Below are 20,000 nucleotides of genomic sequence, written 5' to 3'. Positions count from 1 at the left end.
GACGGTCCCTACAAACCGGAGGAGTGCAAAATCATCTCCAAACAGTAAAAACCAAGGCCCAGGGAAAGTTGTAAACTCCCCGGGCCACAGCCCACAGCAGAACCTCTAGAAAAGGGAGAATCATCCGATAGGTGACCCCCCCCCCCCCCCAGCCCGGAGGCTGTAGTGGAGGCCGAGCAGGTTCATCCTAAAAGAGCTAGGCTTAGGAAGACAGCTGAAGACAGAGACACCTTATAGAGAAGGGTACCGGCTTTCATTCCAGAAATCGCCCAGAAACGGCGGAGGTCCCTGACAGTGGGTTCCAGTCGTCTGAGGGCTCCAGTGTGCGCATACCAGGACGTGTGAGTAAACAACTTGAAACTGCACCCTTGGTGTTGCCTCTCTTATTCCGTCTGCTTAGACTTTCACTACACCATAGACTCTCACAAGCACCAACAGTGTCCCCGGGGCACCGCTCCACCTGTGGGGAGTAGTACCATCATTGCTGCCATATCATCACCCCGGAGGCCTTACACAGCAGCGGCGGCTTAATAGCCGTATACCACAGGTGGCGTCACGAAACAAATACTTTATTCAAACCCCAAGTCACCAGCCATATTTAACTGACACCCACCAGGGCCACGGAGCCGGGCCCCGCCACCACTGACTACCCCCGGACTAGTCCGGCCCAGCACCGGGTTTCCCATAGCCCTGGGGTGGGCGAGTCAACTTTTGGCGTCACGAACAGGATTTCGTGCCCGGTCCCACCGGGTACTGTGCGCCTGAAGAATTGTGTTTAAAAGACTGTGTTTCACTGTGAAAACTGCCGCCATTAGCGCTGCTGAGAGCGGGAAGAAGGGGGGCGTGCCAGCAGAAAGGGCGCGAAAAGGAGCCCCACCCCCTTGTCTAGAAAAAGAGCGCGAAGCAGTGCCCGCCATGGAGGGCGGAAGAAAAAGATATGGCGACTAGAAAAGCTGGCTGGCTGGCAGCAAGAGTCTAGATGCCAGACCAGACAAGAGCCAAGATGTACCTCATCGCAAGCGGAGCGGTGCTGGCCGTGATGGGCTGGGCGCCAGTCTGGCGCCAGATGCTAGTGCAGCCTCCGGCCCCGCCTCCGAAAAGGGAAAGGGTGCAGCCGAGTGGCGTGGTCGAGCACCCGAGCAGTGTACCAGCAAGCGTTCCCCAGGTTGGCAGCATGGCAGAGAGGCTGCAGAAGTGCGCACCAGGGACCGGGAACATGGATCCTGAGCTGGACCTGCTTCGGGAGGAGATGAAGATCCTGGCCCGGAGGCTGAGCGCCATGCAGATGGAGGTGGACCGGCGGAGAGAAAATCCGATGGTGCTGGAGAACGTGGGCCACCGGATGGAGGCCGCCGAGCAGCGCCCGGGTGAGCTATTTACAACCCTGACCCGTCCGGACCCACGGCCCTACCAAGCGCCCCCGCCCAGTCCCTCCACCGTCCCGCTAGCTTTCCCCGCCAGCCCCGCTTACGCCCTGTGGGGCACCGGAGGCCTACCGGAGATCCCCGAAGACGGCGCCTGGGGTGGGGTGGACCCCGAGCAGTTAGTGGGCCCCCTTCCAAGTCCCCCTGTAAGCCTCCTGGGAGCAACATCACCGGGAGTGAACTGGGACGCAGCGCCCATTGAGAGCGGGAGACTGCAGCAGCCACTGCGCCCCAAAGAGACTCCCCTGGCAAATGAACTGTCCTGCCAGAAATTGGTAGAGGAGTACCAGCGGGAGGACCGGGAGGAGAAGCGGAGAGCCGAGGAGGCGTCCAACCTGGCCTCCAAGGAGCATATTCGAAAAGCCCTCAAGGGATCTCAGGGCCCAGTGAGAAGGGGCCAAGTAATAGACTTCCGGCAGAAAGACGGCTGGGGCTTTATCAGAGAGCCCGGACTGGGCAAGGATGTCTTTGTTGCCCGCCGTGATATAGAGGAGCACCTGCCCAGAGGCCACCCAGAACGTGATGCTAAGCCTGGTGACACCGTGGAGTACACCAGGCTGATGGGGAGCCGTGGCTGGAACGCTCTGAATGTCCACATCCTGCGGGAAGAGGCAGCCCCAGAAGAACCGGAGTGGCGCCGCACTATGCCAGCGTGCAGTACCTCCCCCGCCAGCAGCACTACCTCCAAAGCAGGCTCAGGCCGCAGAACTATGCAGCAGCCCTGCTAAAGCCACGCTGGAGACGCAGACCAAGATCTCCATGGCTTATATGCTGCCCAGGGCCCTGCCAAAGCGCGACCCCAAAGACCACAGCAGTCCCATGCAAGCCAGCAGCCTCCTGCAAACAAGCAGTCCCGTGCAAGAACGCCGTGTTGTGCCTGCAAGCAGCCCCACTCTTACCCAGGCTGCAGGGACCCGCAGTAGGTCAGTGACCAGCGCCCAGGGGACCCAGACTATGATTTCCTCGGCATACCTGTTGCCCGGAGCAATGCCGGAGTGGGATCCTAGGATCTATCCCCGCGAATGAAGAGATGAAGATGAAGCAGCTGAACAGTATATAGCCCCTGTCAGCCCCTAATCCTCTGTGAAAACGTCCCTTATGTGCTGCCCTAATGTGCTTTTTGAAGATGACACCCTACCCTGCCTTACTGCCCCTTTTGCTTTTTGAAGAAGTCACCCCCTTGTTGATATGTTACCGGGCCACTGGACTGGAAGGTGGTCCCCGGTGAATGTGAATGTAATGTGTCCTGTGTTACCAGGCCACTGGACTTAGTTGCTGGTTTTGTCTTTGCCCTTTTGTAGCTTAAGAAAGCTGAACGAACTGCCAGGCTACTGGACTTGTAGCCAAGATGTATATAGTTGCACCAGTTGTGCCCCCTACCAGAATTATGGGGGAAGTGCCCAAACCGTGCAATGGACTGGAAGTGCACATATAGAGTTTCTTTTTAAGAAAGTTTTGCAACGTTCAAGTATCTGTGCCTCCCATAAAGGGAAGAAAAGTTTATTGTTTTATGTTATGCATAACAAAAATGTTTTTGCAGTTTCTGTCCACATTTTCTGTTTTTCAGCCCGAGGACGTGCTGGGATTCGCTGTGGGGGAGTGTGGCGCCCCTGAGGCTTCCATCGCCACAGGACATTGCACCCCATCCAGCGGTGTGATGCCCCATTCTGGGTGAGGAAAGGAGTGAACACCGGTCCCCTGGTAAATCTACACAACACCCATTGTTAGGTACATACTGGGACCAGGGACAGTGGCAGTAACCCTCCCATGCTGCATGCTGGGAGGGGCCGTAAGACCCATCCCTGCTCCTATAGGGTACAGCTTAGCAACTGGGGAGGTGGGAGGAGCCACCAGAGAGCAGTCAGAGAAAGGAAGGAGGAGGTCTGCAGGAGGCAGGCAAGGAGGAGAGAAGGAAAGAAAGCTCTAGTCAGTCAGGAGCTAAGAAGAAGAAAGACGCTTCCTGGTGAAGATCCTGGGACTCAGAGGGTCCAGGTGACACCAAGCAGAGAAAAGAAGGGATTCCAAGGCCACGGATAGCTGTAGAGCTGTGGTGGCCTGCTCCACAGGAACATCGGTGGAGGGATCAAGCTGCAACAGGGAACGGTCCCTAGAAACCGGAGGAGTGCAAAATCATCTCCAAACAGTAAAAACCGAGGCCCAGGGAAAGTTGTAAACTCCCCGGGCCACAGCCCACAGCAGAACCTCTAGAAAGGGGACAATCATCCGACAGGTGACTCCCCAGCCCAGAGGCTGTAGTGGAGGCCGAGCAGGTTCATCCTAAAAGAGCTAGGCTTAGGAAGACAGATGAAGATAGAGACACCTTAGAGAGAAGGGTACCGGTTTTTACTCTAAGAATCACCCAGAAACGGTGGAGGTCCCTGACAGTGGGTTCCAGTCGTCTGAGGGCACCAGTGTGCGCATACCAGGACGTTTGAGTAAAGAACTTGAAACTGCACCCTTGGAGTTGCCTCTGTTGTTCCGTCTGCTTAGACTTTCACTACACCATAGACTCTCGCAAGCACCAACAGTGCCCCGGGGCATTGCTCCACCTGTGGGGAGCAGTACCATCATTGCTGCCATGTCATCACCCCGGAGGCCTTACACAGCAGCGGCGGCTTAATAGCCGCATACCACAGGTGGCGTCACGAAACTAATACTTCAAACCCCAAGTCAACAGCCATATTTAACTGACACGTACCAGGGCCACGGAGCCAGGCCCCGCCACCACTGACGACCCCCGGACTAGTCCGGTCCGGCACCGGGTGTCCCATAGCCCTGGGATGGGTGAGTCACAAGCGCTGTCCACAGGGTATGGCGTTGCAAAATGGAGTGATAGCCTTCCTTATTCAAAATCCCTTTTTGTACAAATCTCCCACTTTACCAGCACTAAAGCAACCTAAGAATCACATTACCTCCACCATGCTTGACAGATGGCGTCAGGTACTCTTCCAGCATCTTTTCAGTTGTTCTGCGTCTCACAAATGTTCTTCTGTGTGATCCAAACGCCTCAAAATTTGATTCGTCTGTCCATAACACTTTTTTCCAATCTTCCTCTGTCCAATGTTTGTGTTCTTTTGCCCATATTAAACTTTTACTTTTATTAGTCAGTCTCAGATATGGCTTTTTCTTTGCCACTCTGCCCTGAAGGCCGGCATCCCGGAGTCGCCTCTTCCCTGTAGACGTTGATACTGGCGTTTTGCGGGTGCTATTTAATGAAGCTGCCAGTTGAGGACTTGTGAGGCGTGGATTTCTCACACTAGAGACTCTAATGTACTTGTCGTGTTGCTCAGTTGTGCAGTGCGGCCTCCACTTCTCTTTCTACTCTGGTTACAGCCTGTTTGTGCTCTCCTCTGAAGGGAGTAGTAAACACCGTTGTAGGGAATCTTCAGTTTCTTGGCAATTTCTCGCATGGAATATCCTTCATTTCTAAGAAAAAGAATAGACTGTCGAGTTTCACATGAAAGTTCTTTTTCTGGCCATTTTGAGAGTTTAATGGAACCAACAAATGTAATGCTCCAGATTCTCAACTAGCTCAAAGGAAGGTCAGTTATATAGCTTCTCTAATCAGCAAAACTGTTTTCAGCTGTGCTAACATACTTCCACAAGGGTTTTCAGGGGATTTCTAAAAATCCATTAGCCTTCTAACACAGTTAGCAAACACAATGTACCATTAGAACACTGGAGTGGTGGTTGTTGGAAATGGGCCTCTATACACCTATGTAGATATTGCATTAAAAACCAGATGGGATCGGTGGGGATCCCAGCGCTCAGATCTTTAGATATTAATTTGAATTGCTGATAAAGGTCTAGGGGGAATGCCCCCTTTTAGAGTATGGACCTTTTGACAATGATATGCACTAGTGATGAGCGGGCACTATTATGCTCGGGTGCTCATGAATTGGGGTCCTGATAATATATGGATGGACCACCAGAGCAAGAATTGCGGCTTGCTGGTGTCTCTACACTTTGACGCCAAGCTCGGGCCTTAGGCTATGTACGCTTGCTGCAGATTTTGTGCAGAAATTTTGTGCATCAAAAAGTGCACCTTATGACAGAAAAATGCAGCAGAAAACGAATGTGTGTTTTTGGTGCGTTTTTTTTGCCTTGCGATTTCTTTGTGAAATCAATGCCCTGAAGGGCTAAAAAAAAATACAGGGAGGGAAAAAAAGCACCAAGAATTGACACGCTGCAGATTTTCTTTTTTTGTTCTGCAACCAAAACGGCACGTAAAAAATAAGCAGCGTGTGCACAGCACTGCAGAATTCTCAGTGACTTTGTGGGCCATAAACTGCACCAAATCTGCAACAAAAAATTCAGTGTGTGCAGAGAGCCTTAGGCTATGTGCCCACGCTACAGGATTTACCGCGGATTTACCGCGGATTTTGCCGCGGATTTGCCGAAAATCTGCAGCAGCAGCACTTCCAAGCCATTTCAATGGCATTTTGGAAATGCTGTGCCCATGCTGCGGATTTTTCCGCGGCGGATTTGCCGCGGATTTTGATGCGGAAAAATCTGCAGCATGTCAATTGTTTGGTGCAGATTTGGTGCGGATTTTTGGCTTTGAATGGGGAAAAAAAAAAAAAAAAAAATCCGCATCAAAATCCGCGGTAAATCCGCGGCAAATCCGCGGGTGCGGATTTGCCGCGAAAGTCGCGGATTTTCAGGCAAAAAAATCCGCAGGGACATTCTAGCGTGGGCACATAGCCTTACAGTGACTTTCACATGCCGTTACACCTTCCTTTTAATGAGTTGGTCCCATGAGGCTCTGTCTAGTGCTGCGGCTGTTTATGTCCCGGGACAACACAATGTAGGATTCCTGTTTTATATGGCTATATGCGCACGCTGCAGTTTTATCTGCACATAAACTGCAACCAAAACCGCACCTTGTCACAGAGTCTAGAAATGTAGAAAAAAACAAAAACGCTTGTATTGATGGTTCGTTTTTGGTACGTTTTTGTTTAAATGTTTTTTAAAGGAGAAACAAAATATGATGGGGTAGGTTAATGGATAGATAGCTAGAATAGATAATAAGAAAGAACAGAATACATAGAAATAACAGAATAGCTTGATAGAGGGATAGCCGGCTTGGCCAGCTGTTTTTTTTTTTTTATTTTATTTTTTTTTTTGTTTTGGAGGGGAGTAAAAAAAAAAAAAAAAAAAAAGGCGTGGAGTCCCCCCTATTTTTCATATCCAGCACAGGAACAGCAGCAGCTGCAGGCTGCAACCCTAGGCTGTGTGCTGTACCTTGCCTGGTTATGAAAAATAGAGGGGATCCCACACTTTTTTTTTTTTTTTTTTTTTTTTTTTTATTTATTTAAAAAAACAAAAATAGACTTGGGTTCGCCTCCATTTTTCTAATACCAGTCAAGGTCCAGCAGACAACCTTGGGTAAAACGCACCAATTTGTAACCATGCGGTTTTCCTTGCGTTTTTCATCCCCTCATTGATTTCAATGGGTCACAAAAGCGCTAGAAGAATGGAACACGCTGCTTTTTTGTCACAATCTTTTGTCAAAAAAACTGCTGACAAATCTGCAACGTGCGCACAGCAAATGTGACTTCTCATAGACTTCGCTGGGAAGTCAAATGTCAAAGTTCTGACAACAAAACTGCACCAAAAACCGCAGCGTGCGCATGCAGCCTAATCCTCTGTGTTGATGTTGAGAAATCATTTTGAAGGAACATGCAAATTAGCCTGTAAGTGCATTGGGGGAGTGTCTAAGCATTACCGTTGTGCACAGCCGCTAATTTAATCCATTCCCTTCTGATGGCTCCTATTTTGAGATTCTCCGGTAATGTGAGAGATTTATTTATTCTGCTTTGCTTATGTTTATGTTGAGATTTGGATGGGTTCTCGGTAGTTTACAAGGATGTATTTTTTTTTTTTTTTGCAGAATTTATAAGAGTTGTGTCCTCTGTGGTTAGAAATTGTATCCTCTGTTTACATGAATAGAATGGCAAGGGACTGAAACGTCAGACATATAAATGGAGTACAATGTTACTGTAACTGTTTTTTAAAGGATGAATTAAATATATATTTTTTTTATTCCATTTTAATGTTCACTATCTATTTTTCAGCTAAATATATTGGTGGATACAGGCAGCAGTAATTTTGCAGTGGCCGGAGCCCCGAACCCGGATATTTCTACATATTACCACTTGGACTGGTGAGTGCCTGATTCACACATCTTTTATTCTATTTTGTAAATATATATTACATATGATCTAAAGAAAATGTGGGGATTTATATAGATGGATAGATAGATAGATATAGAGAGATATAGATATATAGAGAGATCGAGAGAGAGATATAGAGAGATCGGGAGGGAGGCCGAGGGAGGGAGAGAGGCCGAGGGAGGGAGAGAGGCCGAGGGAGGGAGAGAGGCCGAGGGAGGGAGAGAGGCCGAGGGAGGGAGAGAGGCCGTGGGAGGGAGAGAGGCCGTGGGAGGGAGAGAGGCCGTGGGAGGCCGAGGGAGGGAGAGAGGCCGTGGGAGGGAGAGAGGCCGTGGGAGGCCGAGGGAGGGAGAGAGGCCGAGGGAGGGAGAGAGGCCGAGGGAGGGAGAGAGGCCGAGGGAGGGAGAGAGGCCGAGGGAGGGAGAGAGGCCGAGGGAGGGAGAGAGGCCGAGGGAGGGAGGCCGGCAGGCCGAGGGAGGGAGAGAGGCCGAGGGAGGGAGGCCGGCAGGCCGAGGGAGAGGGGTGGAGGGAGGCCGAGAGAGGGAGGCCGAGAGAGGGAGGCCGAGAGAGGGAGGCCGAGAGAGGGAGGCCGAGAGAGGGAGGCCGAGAGAGGGCGAGGGCGAGAGAGGGCGAGGGCGAGGCCGGGCGAGGCCGAGAGAGGGCGAGGGCGAGAGAGGGCGAGGGCGAGAGAGGGCGAGGGCGAGAGAGGGCGAGGGCGAGAGAGGGCGAGGGCGAGAGAGGGCGAGGGCAGAGGGCGAGGCCGAGAGAGGGCGAGGGCGAGGGCAGAGGGAGAGGGCAGAGGGCGAGGCCGAGAGAGGGAGAGGGCAGAGGGCGAGGCCGAGAGAGGGAGAGGGCAGAGGGCGAGGCCGAGAGAGGGAGAGGGCAGAGGGCGAGGCCGAGAGAGGGAGAGGGCAGAGGGCGAGGCCGAGAGAGGGCGAGGGCAGAGGGCGAGGCCGAGAGAGGGCGAGGGCAGAGGGAGAGGCCGAGAGAGGGCGAGGGCAGAGGGCGAGGCCGAGAGAGGGAGAGGGCAGAGGGAGAGGGCAGAGGGAGAGGCCGAGAGAGGGAGAGAGGGAGAGGCCGAGAGAGGGAGAGGCCGAGAGAGGGAGAGGCCGAGAGAGGGAGAGGCCGAGAGAGGGAGAGGCCGAGGCCGAGAGAGGGAGATCTAACATACCCTAAGAAGGTGGTGAAAGGCTTTCCTTTGCCATCTTATTCTCCCCCTTAAGCCGGACTGACAAGGATTTAAAGTCTGGGGTTTTTTGGACACAAGACGTCGGAGGAGAGCAGGATCTTCTCTGTTGGATTTCAGCTCCTGATTAGAGATGAGTGGACTTGCAGACAACCGGGACCGGGTCCATGTTATCTTTTTATATTTTTATTTTTTTTGTTTATCCAACTCCAATCCGGTAGCCATATAAGTCTCTATTGGGATCAGAAACCGAAGATTAATAATGTTGGTAGAAGGGATAAGGAGATAGGAGCGCGTGCGGTGTATTCACTTGCTTCATTTTTATTTACTTTATTTTTTATTTTCCCTTTAATTTACTTCATTTTTTTTTTTTTTTTTTTGAGTGCCGAATCTGGATCAAACAGCCGAAATCCCAGGCCCGCCGGGCATCTTCGAAACAGCGCGGATCCGGACTTCTTCAGTCCAGGTCCGCTCTTCTTGGAGATGAAACTCTCTCAGAGGAGTCAGTCTGCGGCTCTCATTGGGCCTTTAATCTAAAATGTTATAAAAATTTTATCTCCGCTTGGAAAACTTCTACTAAAATCCTATTCATCTATTATGGCCCCTGTTGCACTACCCTGTGCTGTCCACAGAGGGCGTTGCAACTTCCATTGACCATTGATCATGAGCCTCCAAGAAGAGAAGCTTCAGAACTTCACTAGACCCTCCTACTGTCGTCTTTCCACCATGGCAGAGTTGTAGAATGACTTGGGGCGAGTGGGGTGTGGTGTTTTGGTGGGTTTCAATGCTTCTATATACAGAAGTGGTCCCTCAAGGGCTGTATGTGCTAAAAGACCCCTGAGGTTTCAGAAATCCCATTGTGTTTGAATAGAGAGATGCTGCCATGTGCGACCATCTCTACATTCAAAGCGCTGTGAGAAAGGGGCCACATTCTCGAGATAGTTGTGTCCCAACATATATGCCATTCATGTCAGAGAGAGGAATATATGCCTTCACTTGAGACTACCACCTCGTCTTGTCGCCTTTCATTTACTTAGTGACGTTATCTGGCATTTTCTGGCTAAAATTTCTTCCCACGTAAGTAGAGTCTGACTGGAAATCGATAAGCTGGAATGTCACCACACCGGTTACACCAGTTGCTGCCATCACATAGTTGTCTCGGCCTCCTGGATCCAGCACGCGAGGCATTTGCCGTCTAGTCTGAAGGTGTCCGTTTCCTTATTGTGTAGTAGAGAGCATTTAAGGGTCAAACTTACACCAGAACTTTCTTATCTAGGGTGCTCAGTGCCACGTTGGGGGGAAAAAGCAGACGTATGGGTGGAGCCATGACTTTGTGAGCCCCACCCATGAGAACAGGCCACTCCCATGAGGTCTGTATCATGACACATTTAGCTCTTGGTGTGATTAGAAGAGGAGGACTAGAAAGGGTCTATTTTTTAATAAGTTCAATTTATTAAGATTTATTTATTTTTTTTATTTTTTTGTAGGTCCAGTACATATCAGCCTTTGGGAATTGACGTCACGGTCCGTTACACTCAGGGAAGTTGGACCGGAGTACTGGGGAAAGATGTCATTACAATTCCCAAGGGATTAAATGCCACCTTTGTAGTGAACATTGCCTCGATCCTGGAGTCGGAGAGCTTCTTTATGCCTCAAATCAACTGGCACGGGATTCTAGGACTAGCGTACAGGACCTTGGCCAAGGTAAGACGTCACATGTAGTCCTCCAGAATGACTGACACCACTTCTGGTGGACCTTCTTTACCTTTTATACTAGAGGAGTCTACTCAACTGTTTGACATTTGCCAGATTTGCCCTTGCAGTCTAAAAAAGTTGGATGACTACTGGTATAACGGCGTTTTTCCATTGTTCATGAATACTAGATGTACAGAGTTACCTTGTTTCCTCAAAATTAGGACATTGGCTTAATTTTTCTTTGCCCCAAAAAATGCGCTAGACATCTCTTCTTGTCGGGCTAGGGCTTATTTTTGGGAAAGACTCCCCCCGCCCTCCCCCCCCCAATCTCGGGAGAATCATACTTTCCAGACCCTGGACAATTTATTTGACTTATTTTTCCTCCTATATCCCAGCCTTCCAGCTCTATAGAAACGTTCTTTGACTCCCTGGTAGAACAGCAGAAGATTCCGAATATCTTCTCCATGCAGATGTGTGGAGCCGGCCTGCCCACCACCGGCGAGGGCAGCAATGGTGGCAGCCTGGTAAGCGGATGTGATGCTAAACTCTCTGGCTTTCTTTTATACTTCTCTTCCTACAAAAAGTTAGTGTATTGGATCACCACCCTTGGTTTTGGCTTTTGCGGTAAAATATTAAAATGTGACAAGTTCGATAAATTATTAAACCCCCTACTTTTTAAGTCCTAATTCTGTGAACGGCTTCTTCTGATGGTCTTGCCTCCTGCAGGTTATGGGTGGGATTGAGCCGAGTCTGTACACCGGTGAGATCTGGTACACGCCGATCACTGAGGAGTGGTACTACCAAGTGGAGGTTCTCAAGTTTGAAGTTGGAGGCTTCAACCTAAACCTGGATTGTACAGAGGTAAAGGGGGGAAAATGTTTTGTATCTGATGTTCTATGATTTTTATGTAACGTTTCCAGGAAGAAGCTGGAGACCGAGGTCTGATAAATGGATTTTTTTTGTTTCCTGTACACATCTTCACATCACCCCCACCGTAATACAAACTATCAGGGATTGTCCTCTGTCTCTAACGTCATGTTCTCCCATGTGAAAATGAATCTCTCCAAATCTGAACTTCTCGTGTCCCTCCCTCTACTAACTGACCTATGCCCAATATTGCACTTTTCTTGATGGTTCAACCATAGCTCCCCAGCAGCATGCCCACTGTCTTGGGGTTCCACACAACTTTCCTGTTATTCACTATATCAAATCACCCACTCACTCAGGTCACCCGCATCTAAAAAGATGTCTCCAGGATCTGACCTTGTCTCATCTTTAGAAACTGCGGAAACTTACTTTCGCTCTTATTACTTTTGTCTGGATTACTTTTACTCTCTTATGAAACCTTCTTCTCATCAATACATCCTGAATACAGCAACTAGGGTCGCATTTCTGTCCAGCCGCTACACTGGTACCTCCACCTTGTGCCAGTCGTTGCACTGGTTACCCATCCACTATAGAATTCAATATAAACTTGTTTCTCACCAAAGTAAATAGAAACCTACATCTTCCTCTTCCCAATCTCATTGTTTGATCGAAGGCTAACATCCTCCGTAATCCAAAACTCCTACTTCCATCTTCACAACTTCTCTTGTGCTGCCCCAGTTTTCTAGAATGCACTACCCCAGATAATAGGATTAATACCTAGCGCCCACATTTTTAAGTGTCCTTTTTTTAAAACACACCTCTTTTGACAGGCCGATCACCTCAACACAGTAACCAAACTCTTCTCTGTACCCCCCTTCAAGGAATCTGGTCCCTCTTATTCATCTGCTTCCACATCCTCAATGCACCTAATATCGCGTGGTAACTGCATTTAGACAAATACTGGCTGATGACTGGCTCATGTAGCTTTTATATGAAAACCCCTATTTATTATAATAATGGCTGGCCCGTACATGACGAGCACGTTCTACCTACTGTGCCCCCTCATTTCCTTATATATTGTATCTTACGAGCAGGATCCTCGTTCCTTCTGTATCTCTTGAACTATGACTTACTTTGTATTGTCTTTATTATCTGTAGATATCTCCCTCAATTGTAAAGTGCAGAATATGTTGACCCTTTTAAAAAAAAAAAAAAAAAATGTATATTATTTATTTTTATTATTTCCGCCTTCAATTTGTATCTAGGAATATTTTTAGCCAGTTGGATTTTTTTGGAATCATTACATTTTATTTATTTATTTATTTTTATTTTATTTTTTGCCATCCATTTTTTGTCGCTCTTTATGTCCAGGTTCAGACGGCCATATTTCATGATCTCTATGTGGACCAAAATGCCCGGGCTGAGCTCGGCTCTCCTGACCTGAACTTATGACCTTACCTGTACCTATGATGCTGTAAGTTCTGTTCGGGAGTCTTTGAGGTCGGTGCGGACATTGTGGTCACTGACAATCTGGACTTGGGTTGAGAATGTATTTGGTATTACAGCTCCTAGGCAAGAGTTACCGGATCTCGGCAGCTTCACATCCGGAGCTGCGCTCTCTTCTTGTCGGGTCATGTGGACTGAGTTCTGTGGCTGACTGCTCACTCATATAGGACCTTTAACGAGGATAAACTGAGTCCATTTTTTGCTTTTATTCTGAGTATTCCCTAAGGCTGCTTTCACACATTCGGTTTTTCCTGTGCGGCACAATCCGGCACTTTGCAGGAAAATCGCAACCGTTTTTTTTTGCTGCCGGTTGCGATTTTCCTGCATAGACTTTAATTGGTGCCGCATTGTGCCGCATGGCCTTGCGTTCCGTCCGGTTTTTGCCGCATGCGGCAGATTTAGCCGATGCGGCGGCCGGATGGAACGTTGCCTGGCACGTTTTTTCGTGCGGCAAAAAAAACCGCATTGCGCCGCATTTGGCCGATGCGGCGCATCTCTCAATGCATGCCTATGGCGGCCGGATGCGGCACGATGCGGCAAAAACCGCATCCGGCCGCCGCATGCGGTTTTTGCCACTGCGCATGCTCAGTAGCATGCCGCAAGCGGCAAAAAACGGACGGGCCGCAAGGGAAAAACTTATGCAAAGGATGCGGTGTTTTCACCGCATCCGTTGCATAGCTTGCACAGCCGGATTGAGCCGCAGAGCTCAAGCCGGATGTGTGAAAGTAGCCTAAGTCCTCCATGTAATTCTTGAGATATGTGCCTTTTTTATTTATTGCAATTTTTTTTTTATTATAATGTACAAGGGGGCGTGTCCCTTTAGGATTCTTTAGGTTTTTTGTAATGACCATAACAACATTTTTTTTTTTTTTCCTTGCTCTTTTAGTATAATTCGGATAAAGCCATCGTGGACAGTGGGACGACCCTCCTGCGACTGCCGGACAAAGTGTTCAATGCCGTGGTGGAGGGGATAATTCAGACGTCTTTGGTGAGTTCTCACAAGAAAATACAGGACGAGCCGTGTGAGTGGAGGGGCCTTTGAATCCCTTTTGGTGAAAAAATGTTTTGTTTTTTTTTTGTTTGGTTTATTTATTTATTTATTTTTTTTATATTCTCCTAAAATTTAAAACTGAATCTACAAGAGGACAATGGAAACGTTGCTCCATCTCGGCTCGGTGGAGCCTTTTGTAACGTGTAATTACAATGTTTGCTGTTCTGTCCGGAGATCGCGCTCCTCTCCTTCACCAAACACAACACGTAACTGGAAAATGCTGATTATTCTCCAAGGAGGGGACGGCGGCTGCACCTTCTCCTCAGCCCATTTTTATAAAGTCTGTTTTTAACCCCTTCACCACCCAGCAATTTTCTGTTTTTCATTTGTTTTTTTTTCCATGAGCCATAACTTTTTTTTTTATATATTTTTTTTTTATTTTTCCATCCCAACAGCCATATGATGGCTTGTCCCAAAAAGAAAAAAAAAAAAACAAAAAAACAAGCCATCATATGGCTGTTGGGATGGAAAAATAAAAAAAAAAATAAATAAAAACGAGTTGTATTTTTTGATCGAAACCATTCGGTGAAAATGCATAAAAAGTGCTATTTCATGATTTTATTTTTTTCTTTAATTTTATTTACTACTAGCTGTACTACCCGGCTTCGCCCGGGTTAACTGCAGTTAACAAAATAGAATGTATTAACAAAAATATATTCTGCACACAAAAACCACAAAACAAATAGATATAAATGTAATTATAATGTATGTCTCCCCCTCTGTATATATCTCTGTCTCTCTCTCTCTCTCTATCTCTGTCTGTCTGTCTCTTTCCCGGTCTGTCTCTGACTATCTCTGTCTCCGTCTGTCTCAATCTCTTTCCCTGTCTGTCTCTTTTCCTGGCTGCATTGTGACACGCCAACATTCCATTTAAGGGCGTGGCTGCGCATTCTTCTGAATTTCTGGCTGCACTGTGGCTCCCAGATCCATTCGCTTTAATGGAGGCAGGTTTTTTGGTGAAAAATTGTAAAGTGCGGGGTTAAAATTTCCCCTCAAAACATAGCCTTTGACTCTCTCGGGGTCCAGAAGTGTGAGTGTGCAAAATTCTGTAGCTGCGACGGTGCAGATGCCAATCCCGGACATACACGCACACACATACCGGCTTCGCCCGGGTTAATAACTGCTGTTAATAAAATAGAATGTATTAACATTCCCGGGATAGAATGTATTAATAGAATATATTAACGCCCGGGATAGTAACTGTCTCTCTGTTTCTCTACCATTCTCTCTCTGTCTGTCTCTCCCTCTGTATATATCTCTCTGTCTCTCTATCTTTATCTGTCTGTCTCTTTCCCTGTCTGTCTCTGACTCTCTCTGTCTCTTTCTCCATCTGTCTCAATCTCTTTCCCTGTCTATCTATCTGTCACTTTCCCTGTGTCTGTCTGTTTTCCCCTGTGTCTGTCTGTTTTCCCCTGTGTCTGTCTGTTTTCCCCTGTGTCTGTCTGTTTTCCCCTGTGTCTGTCTGTTTTCCCCTGTGTCTGTCTGTTTTCCCCTGTGTCTGTCTGTTTTCCCCTGTGTCTGTCTGTTTTCCCCTGTGTCTGTCTGTTTTCCCCTGTGTCTGTCTGTTTTCCCCTGTGTCTGTCTGTTTTCCCCTGTGTCTGTCTGTTTTCCCCTGTGTCTGTCTGTTTTCCCCTGTGTCTGTCTGTTTTCCCCGTCTGTTTTCCTGGCTGCATTGTGACACGCCAACATTCCGTATAAGGGCGTGGCTGCGCATTTTACTGTGGATTTGAAGCTGTGATCATCCGCTCGCTTGTGCTGAACACAACAGTGCCTCAGCTCAGCAATGTACAGCAGAATTACTGACTTGCTATGAATGTCGGCTCACAGGAAGATCGTAAAGACAGACACGGGTCATCAACTGACTCATCGACGCCCCGTTACCATTTCATGGGGCCGCCAGTGGTGGCAGGGAATGGTGTGCTCCACACTGGCGTGCGTTAAATCCGGCTATCAGAAATTAAACAAAAATATGAACACAACACTTTTTTTTTTTTTTTCTTTTCATTTTTCATAATCTTTAAGATCTAAAGGCCGTGTTACACGCAACGACATCGCTAACAAGATGTTGTTGGGGTCACGGAATTCGGGACGCACATCCGGCCTCGTTAACGACGTCGCGTGTGACACGTTCGAGCGACCGCTAACGATCAAAAATACCACATCGTTGCTCGTTGACACGACGTTCATTTTCCAAATCTCGTTGCTCATTTTGGACGCAGGTTATTCGTTGTTCCTGAGGCAGCACACATCGCTACGTGTGACACCCTAGAAACGACGAACAACAGCGTAACTGCGTCCTCCGGCAACAAGGTGGGAGTGACGTTCATCCGGCTGCTCTGCGCCCCTCCGCTTCTATTGGCCGCCTGCCGTGTGACGTCGCTGTGACACCGCACAAACTGCCCCCTTAGAAAAGAGGCTGTTCGTCGGTCACAGCGACGTCGCTAGGAAGGTAAGTCCGTGTGACACGTACCGGCGATATTGTTCGCCATGGGCAGCGATTTGCCCGTGACGCACAAATGACGGGGGCGGGTGCGATCGCTAGCGACATCGTCAACGATGTTGCAGCGTCTAAAGCCCCCTTAAGACTTTTTCTAAGTACATAAAAGGCCATTTTCTCTCAAATTTGTCTTAGGCTGCGTGCCCACGATCAGTGTTTGCAGCGGTTGGTGTACAGTACAAGCACAGTGGATGATATTTCTAGAAATCCCGTACCCACTGTGCTTATTATTTCCGCAGCAAACACTGATCTGCTGTACGGCTTTCCAAGCTTCAGCATGTCAATTGTTTTCTGCGGATTCACATCCGTACTCCATAGGGAGAACACAAGCAAGAGACCACCGTGCACCGAACCCTGATCGTGGGTACAAGCAGCTGCGGTCTCCTGCGGAGGAGACACATGACCCCACAGGTCAGGACCCGCTGCATCTAGAACGCAGTGAGTCCTGATCGTGGGTACATACACTAAATCTGTGTTAGTGATCACTTCTCTGCGGAGATAATCCATCCACCTCACAGGTGCGGCATATCAAGATGCTGATTAGACAGCATGATTATTGCACAGGTGTGCCTTAGGCTGGTAATAATAAAAGGCCACTGTAAAATGTGCAACGTTACAGTATTGGGTGAGGTGGGAGGCTCAGAAAACCAGTCAGTATCTGGTTTGACCACCTGTCCAGTGACTATTCTGGCCGTGCAAGAACTGGGATATTTTCAGCTTCCAGGAATTGTGCACAGATTCCTGCACCATGGTGCCGCGCATTATCAGCTGCAGCATGAGGTGATGGTCTCAGGATCTCGTCATGGGATCCCTGTGCATTTAAAATGTGTCCGCAGTGGGGTCCCACTGGGTCTCCTCCATAGTGATTAATTTCATTCAGATGTGGACGGATAGTTTGTGCTGACACTGATGTCCCCTGAGCCTGCAGGACAGCTTGAATTCCTTTGGAATTTGATTGGGGCTACTTACCCACCAACCAGACTATCCTGTGTTGCAACCTTTCATCATTTTTTTTTTCTCTGCTAACCACATCCATGGAGATTAGCCTCAGTGCTATGGCTTGTAAAGTTCTTGATTGTGGTGTTCACTGTGGATAAAGGAACATCAAGATCTCTGGAGATGGACTTGCAGCCTTGAGATTGTTGACTTGTCTCAACAATTTTGGTTCTCAAGTCCTCACAGTTCTCGTCCTTCTGTTCTCCATGCTCAGTATGACACTCAGACACACAATTCACAGACTAAGTGTATGTATATATGTGTGTATATGTATGTGTGTGTGTGTGTATATATGTATATATATGTGTATATATATATATATATATATATATATATATATATATATATATATATATATATATATATATATATATATATATATATATATATATATATATATATATATATATATATATATATATATTCTCATACATACACACATACACACACACACACACACACACATTATATATGTATATGTATGTGTATATATATATATATATATATATATATATATATATATATATATATATATATATATATATATATGTATATATAAATAAAATATATACACATACATATATAATGTGTGTGTGAATGTGTGTGTGTATATATATATATATATATATATAATATGTATATGCGTGTGTGTATGTATGTGTCGCGGGCGGGGAAAGACGCCGCTGCGATGGCTGCTCGGTGGCTCGAGCGGTGGGCCGGATCCGGGGACTCGAGCGGCGCTCCTCGCCCGTGAGTGAAAGGGGGTAGTTTGGTTTGGGGATTTGGTCCGTGACGCCACCCACGGGTTGTGGTGAGGTTGGGGACCATTGCTGCTGGTGACGGGGATCCCGGGAGCGATGGCAGGGAGTAGCTGGGATGTTGTTTTCCCCTCCGTGGATAGGGGTTGGTGGTCCCGGGGCCCGGTGAGATGACAGGGATGCAGGGTTGGCAAGGTGCAGGGGGGGCGCTTGGACTGCGCAGCGCGGTGCCAGACGGCATGGTAGTACTCACTCAGCCACAAAGGTACGCAAGGTCTCTGGTAAACCAAACTGCTGGATGGACGGGTCCCGCAGCCGGCTGCTGTGGCTTCTCCCGGACGGTTGGTGGTGGCTGCCTTTCCCTGCACCTTTGTGTATGTTCGGTCCCGATGGATTCCCACCGGTAACCCGCTCCCCAGTGTGTGTATGTGCCGGAGGTGCCCTTTTGCCCGCAGGCTCTGGCCCTTGGAACTCTAGCTGTGGCGGTAGCTGTATTTCCTTCTACTGGTTGGACGGTTGCCTTCAGTCGGGCCTTGGCTGTTAGGAAACCCCTGGGGTTCCGGTCACTGACAGATTTGACCTCTTATGGTGACTCCAAGCCTGGTCGGGGTCCGTAGGCCCTGCCTGTGTGTGCTGGCTTCACTTCGCTCCCCGGTTCGGTACCGGCGGGCCACCGTCCGTCCCTGGTCCCACGGTTCCGCGTTGATCTGCCTCTCCTTTAGACGGCCACCACCGTCTGCCAACCTTGCTCTTGGTGCCCGGGCCGCACACCCGGACACGGTCAGTTTACTCCTCTCCTACCACTTCTCTAACTGAACTCTACTTCTGAACTGACTTGAACTGACTTCCTTCTCGCGCCTCCAGGACTGTGAACTCCTCAGTGGGTGGGGCCAACCACCTGGCTCCACCCCACCTGGTGTGGACATCAGCCCCTGGAGGGAGGCAACAAGGATTTTGTGTCTGGCTGATGTGCCTGTCTCAGGGAGTGCAGGGCCGGCGTCAGCACCCGGCAAACCCGGGCAAATGCCGGGGCCCTGGAGAGCCGGGGGGCCCACTCGGCCTCATCAGTTCTCCTGTCCCTTGGCCGGGGCCCACTCGCCTTTACAGTTCTGCGGTCCCTGGCCGAGTTCCGGGGACCGCAGTCCTCGGCAGCAATCTGCGGCGCCGTCACTTTAAGGCGCGCAGACATCCTGGTTTGAATTTCATCTGTGGGCGGAGCTACCGCCTTCTCAGTCCCACAGATGAAGGAGGCGAGCTTCTGTCCGGCGCTGTGTGGGCCCCCTCTCCACCGTGACCTAATCGGGTAAGTGCCCTCCCCGCCTCCCCATTATGGGCCCCGGTGAGCTGCTTCTAACCCCCCAGATGTATGCCCTGGCCCCTGCCAATCCCCCCCGCCGATTCCGCGGGTGCTGTACCCACCGAGCCGCGGGTGTGGGCCCCGCCGAGCCGCGGGTGCTGCCGCGGGTGCTGTCCCCGCCGAGCCGCGGGTGTGGGCCCCGCCGAGCCGCGGGTGCTGTCCCCGCCGAGCCGCGGGTGCTGTCCCCGCCGAGCCGCGGGTGTGGGCCCCGCCGAGCCGCGGGTGCTGCCGCGGGTGCTGTCCCCGCCGAGCCGCGGGTGTGGGCCCCGCCGAGCCGCGGGTGCTGTCCCCGCCGAGCCGCGGGTGTGGGCCCCGCCGAGCCGCGGGTGCTGCCGCGGGTGCTGTCCCCGCCGAGCCGCGGGTGTGGGCCCCGCCGAGCCGCGGGTGCTGCCGCGGGTGCTGTCCCCGCCGAGCCGCGGGTGTGGGCCCCACAGAGCAGCAGAGTTGTGTGCATTTGTCTGAATGTAGCAGAGTTGTATGTGTTTGTCTG

General features: G+C 49.6%; 1 protein-coding gene across 1 annotated transcript in view; it reads left to right on the top strand.

The window, feature by feature from the left end:
* The window catches only part of BACE2 (beta-secretase 2), an 89,115-nt gene that overhangs the window by 53,827 nt on the left and 15,288 nt on the right, over positions 1-20,000 (top strand). The window contains exons 2-6 of the mRNA XM_075334960.1: positions 7,502-7,590; positions 10,271-10,487; positions 10,874-11,002; positions 11,205-11,339; positions 13,738-13,839. Of these exons, the coding sequence (XP_075191075.1) occupies positions 7,502-7,590; positions 10,271-10,487; positions 10,874-11,002; positions 11,205-11,339; positions 13,738-13,839 (672 nt within the window). The remainder of the gene's footprint in view (positions 1-7,501; positions 7,591-10,270; positions 10,488-10,873; positions 11,003-11,204; positions 11,340-13,737; positions 13,840-20,000) is intronic.

The sequence above is a fragment of the Anomaloglossus baeobatrachus genome, chromosome 2, assembly GCF_048569485.1.
Source record: "Anomaloglossus baeobatrachus isolate aAnoBae1 chromosome 2, aAnoBae1.hap1, whole genome shotgun sequence".
NCBI lineage: Eukaryota > Metazoa > Chordata > Amphibia > Anura > Aromobatidae > Anomaloglossus > Anomaloglossus baeobatrachus.
Note: the sequence above shows the minus strand (reverse complement) of the source record. Positions and strands in the feature narration are given on the sequence as shown.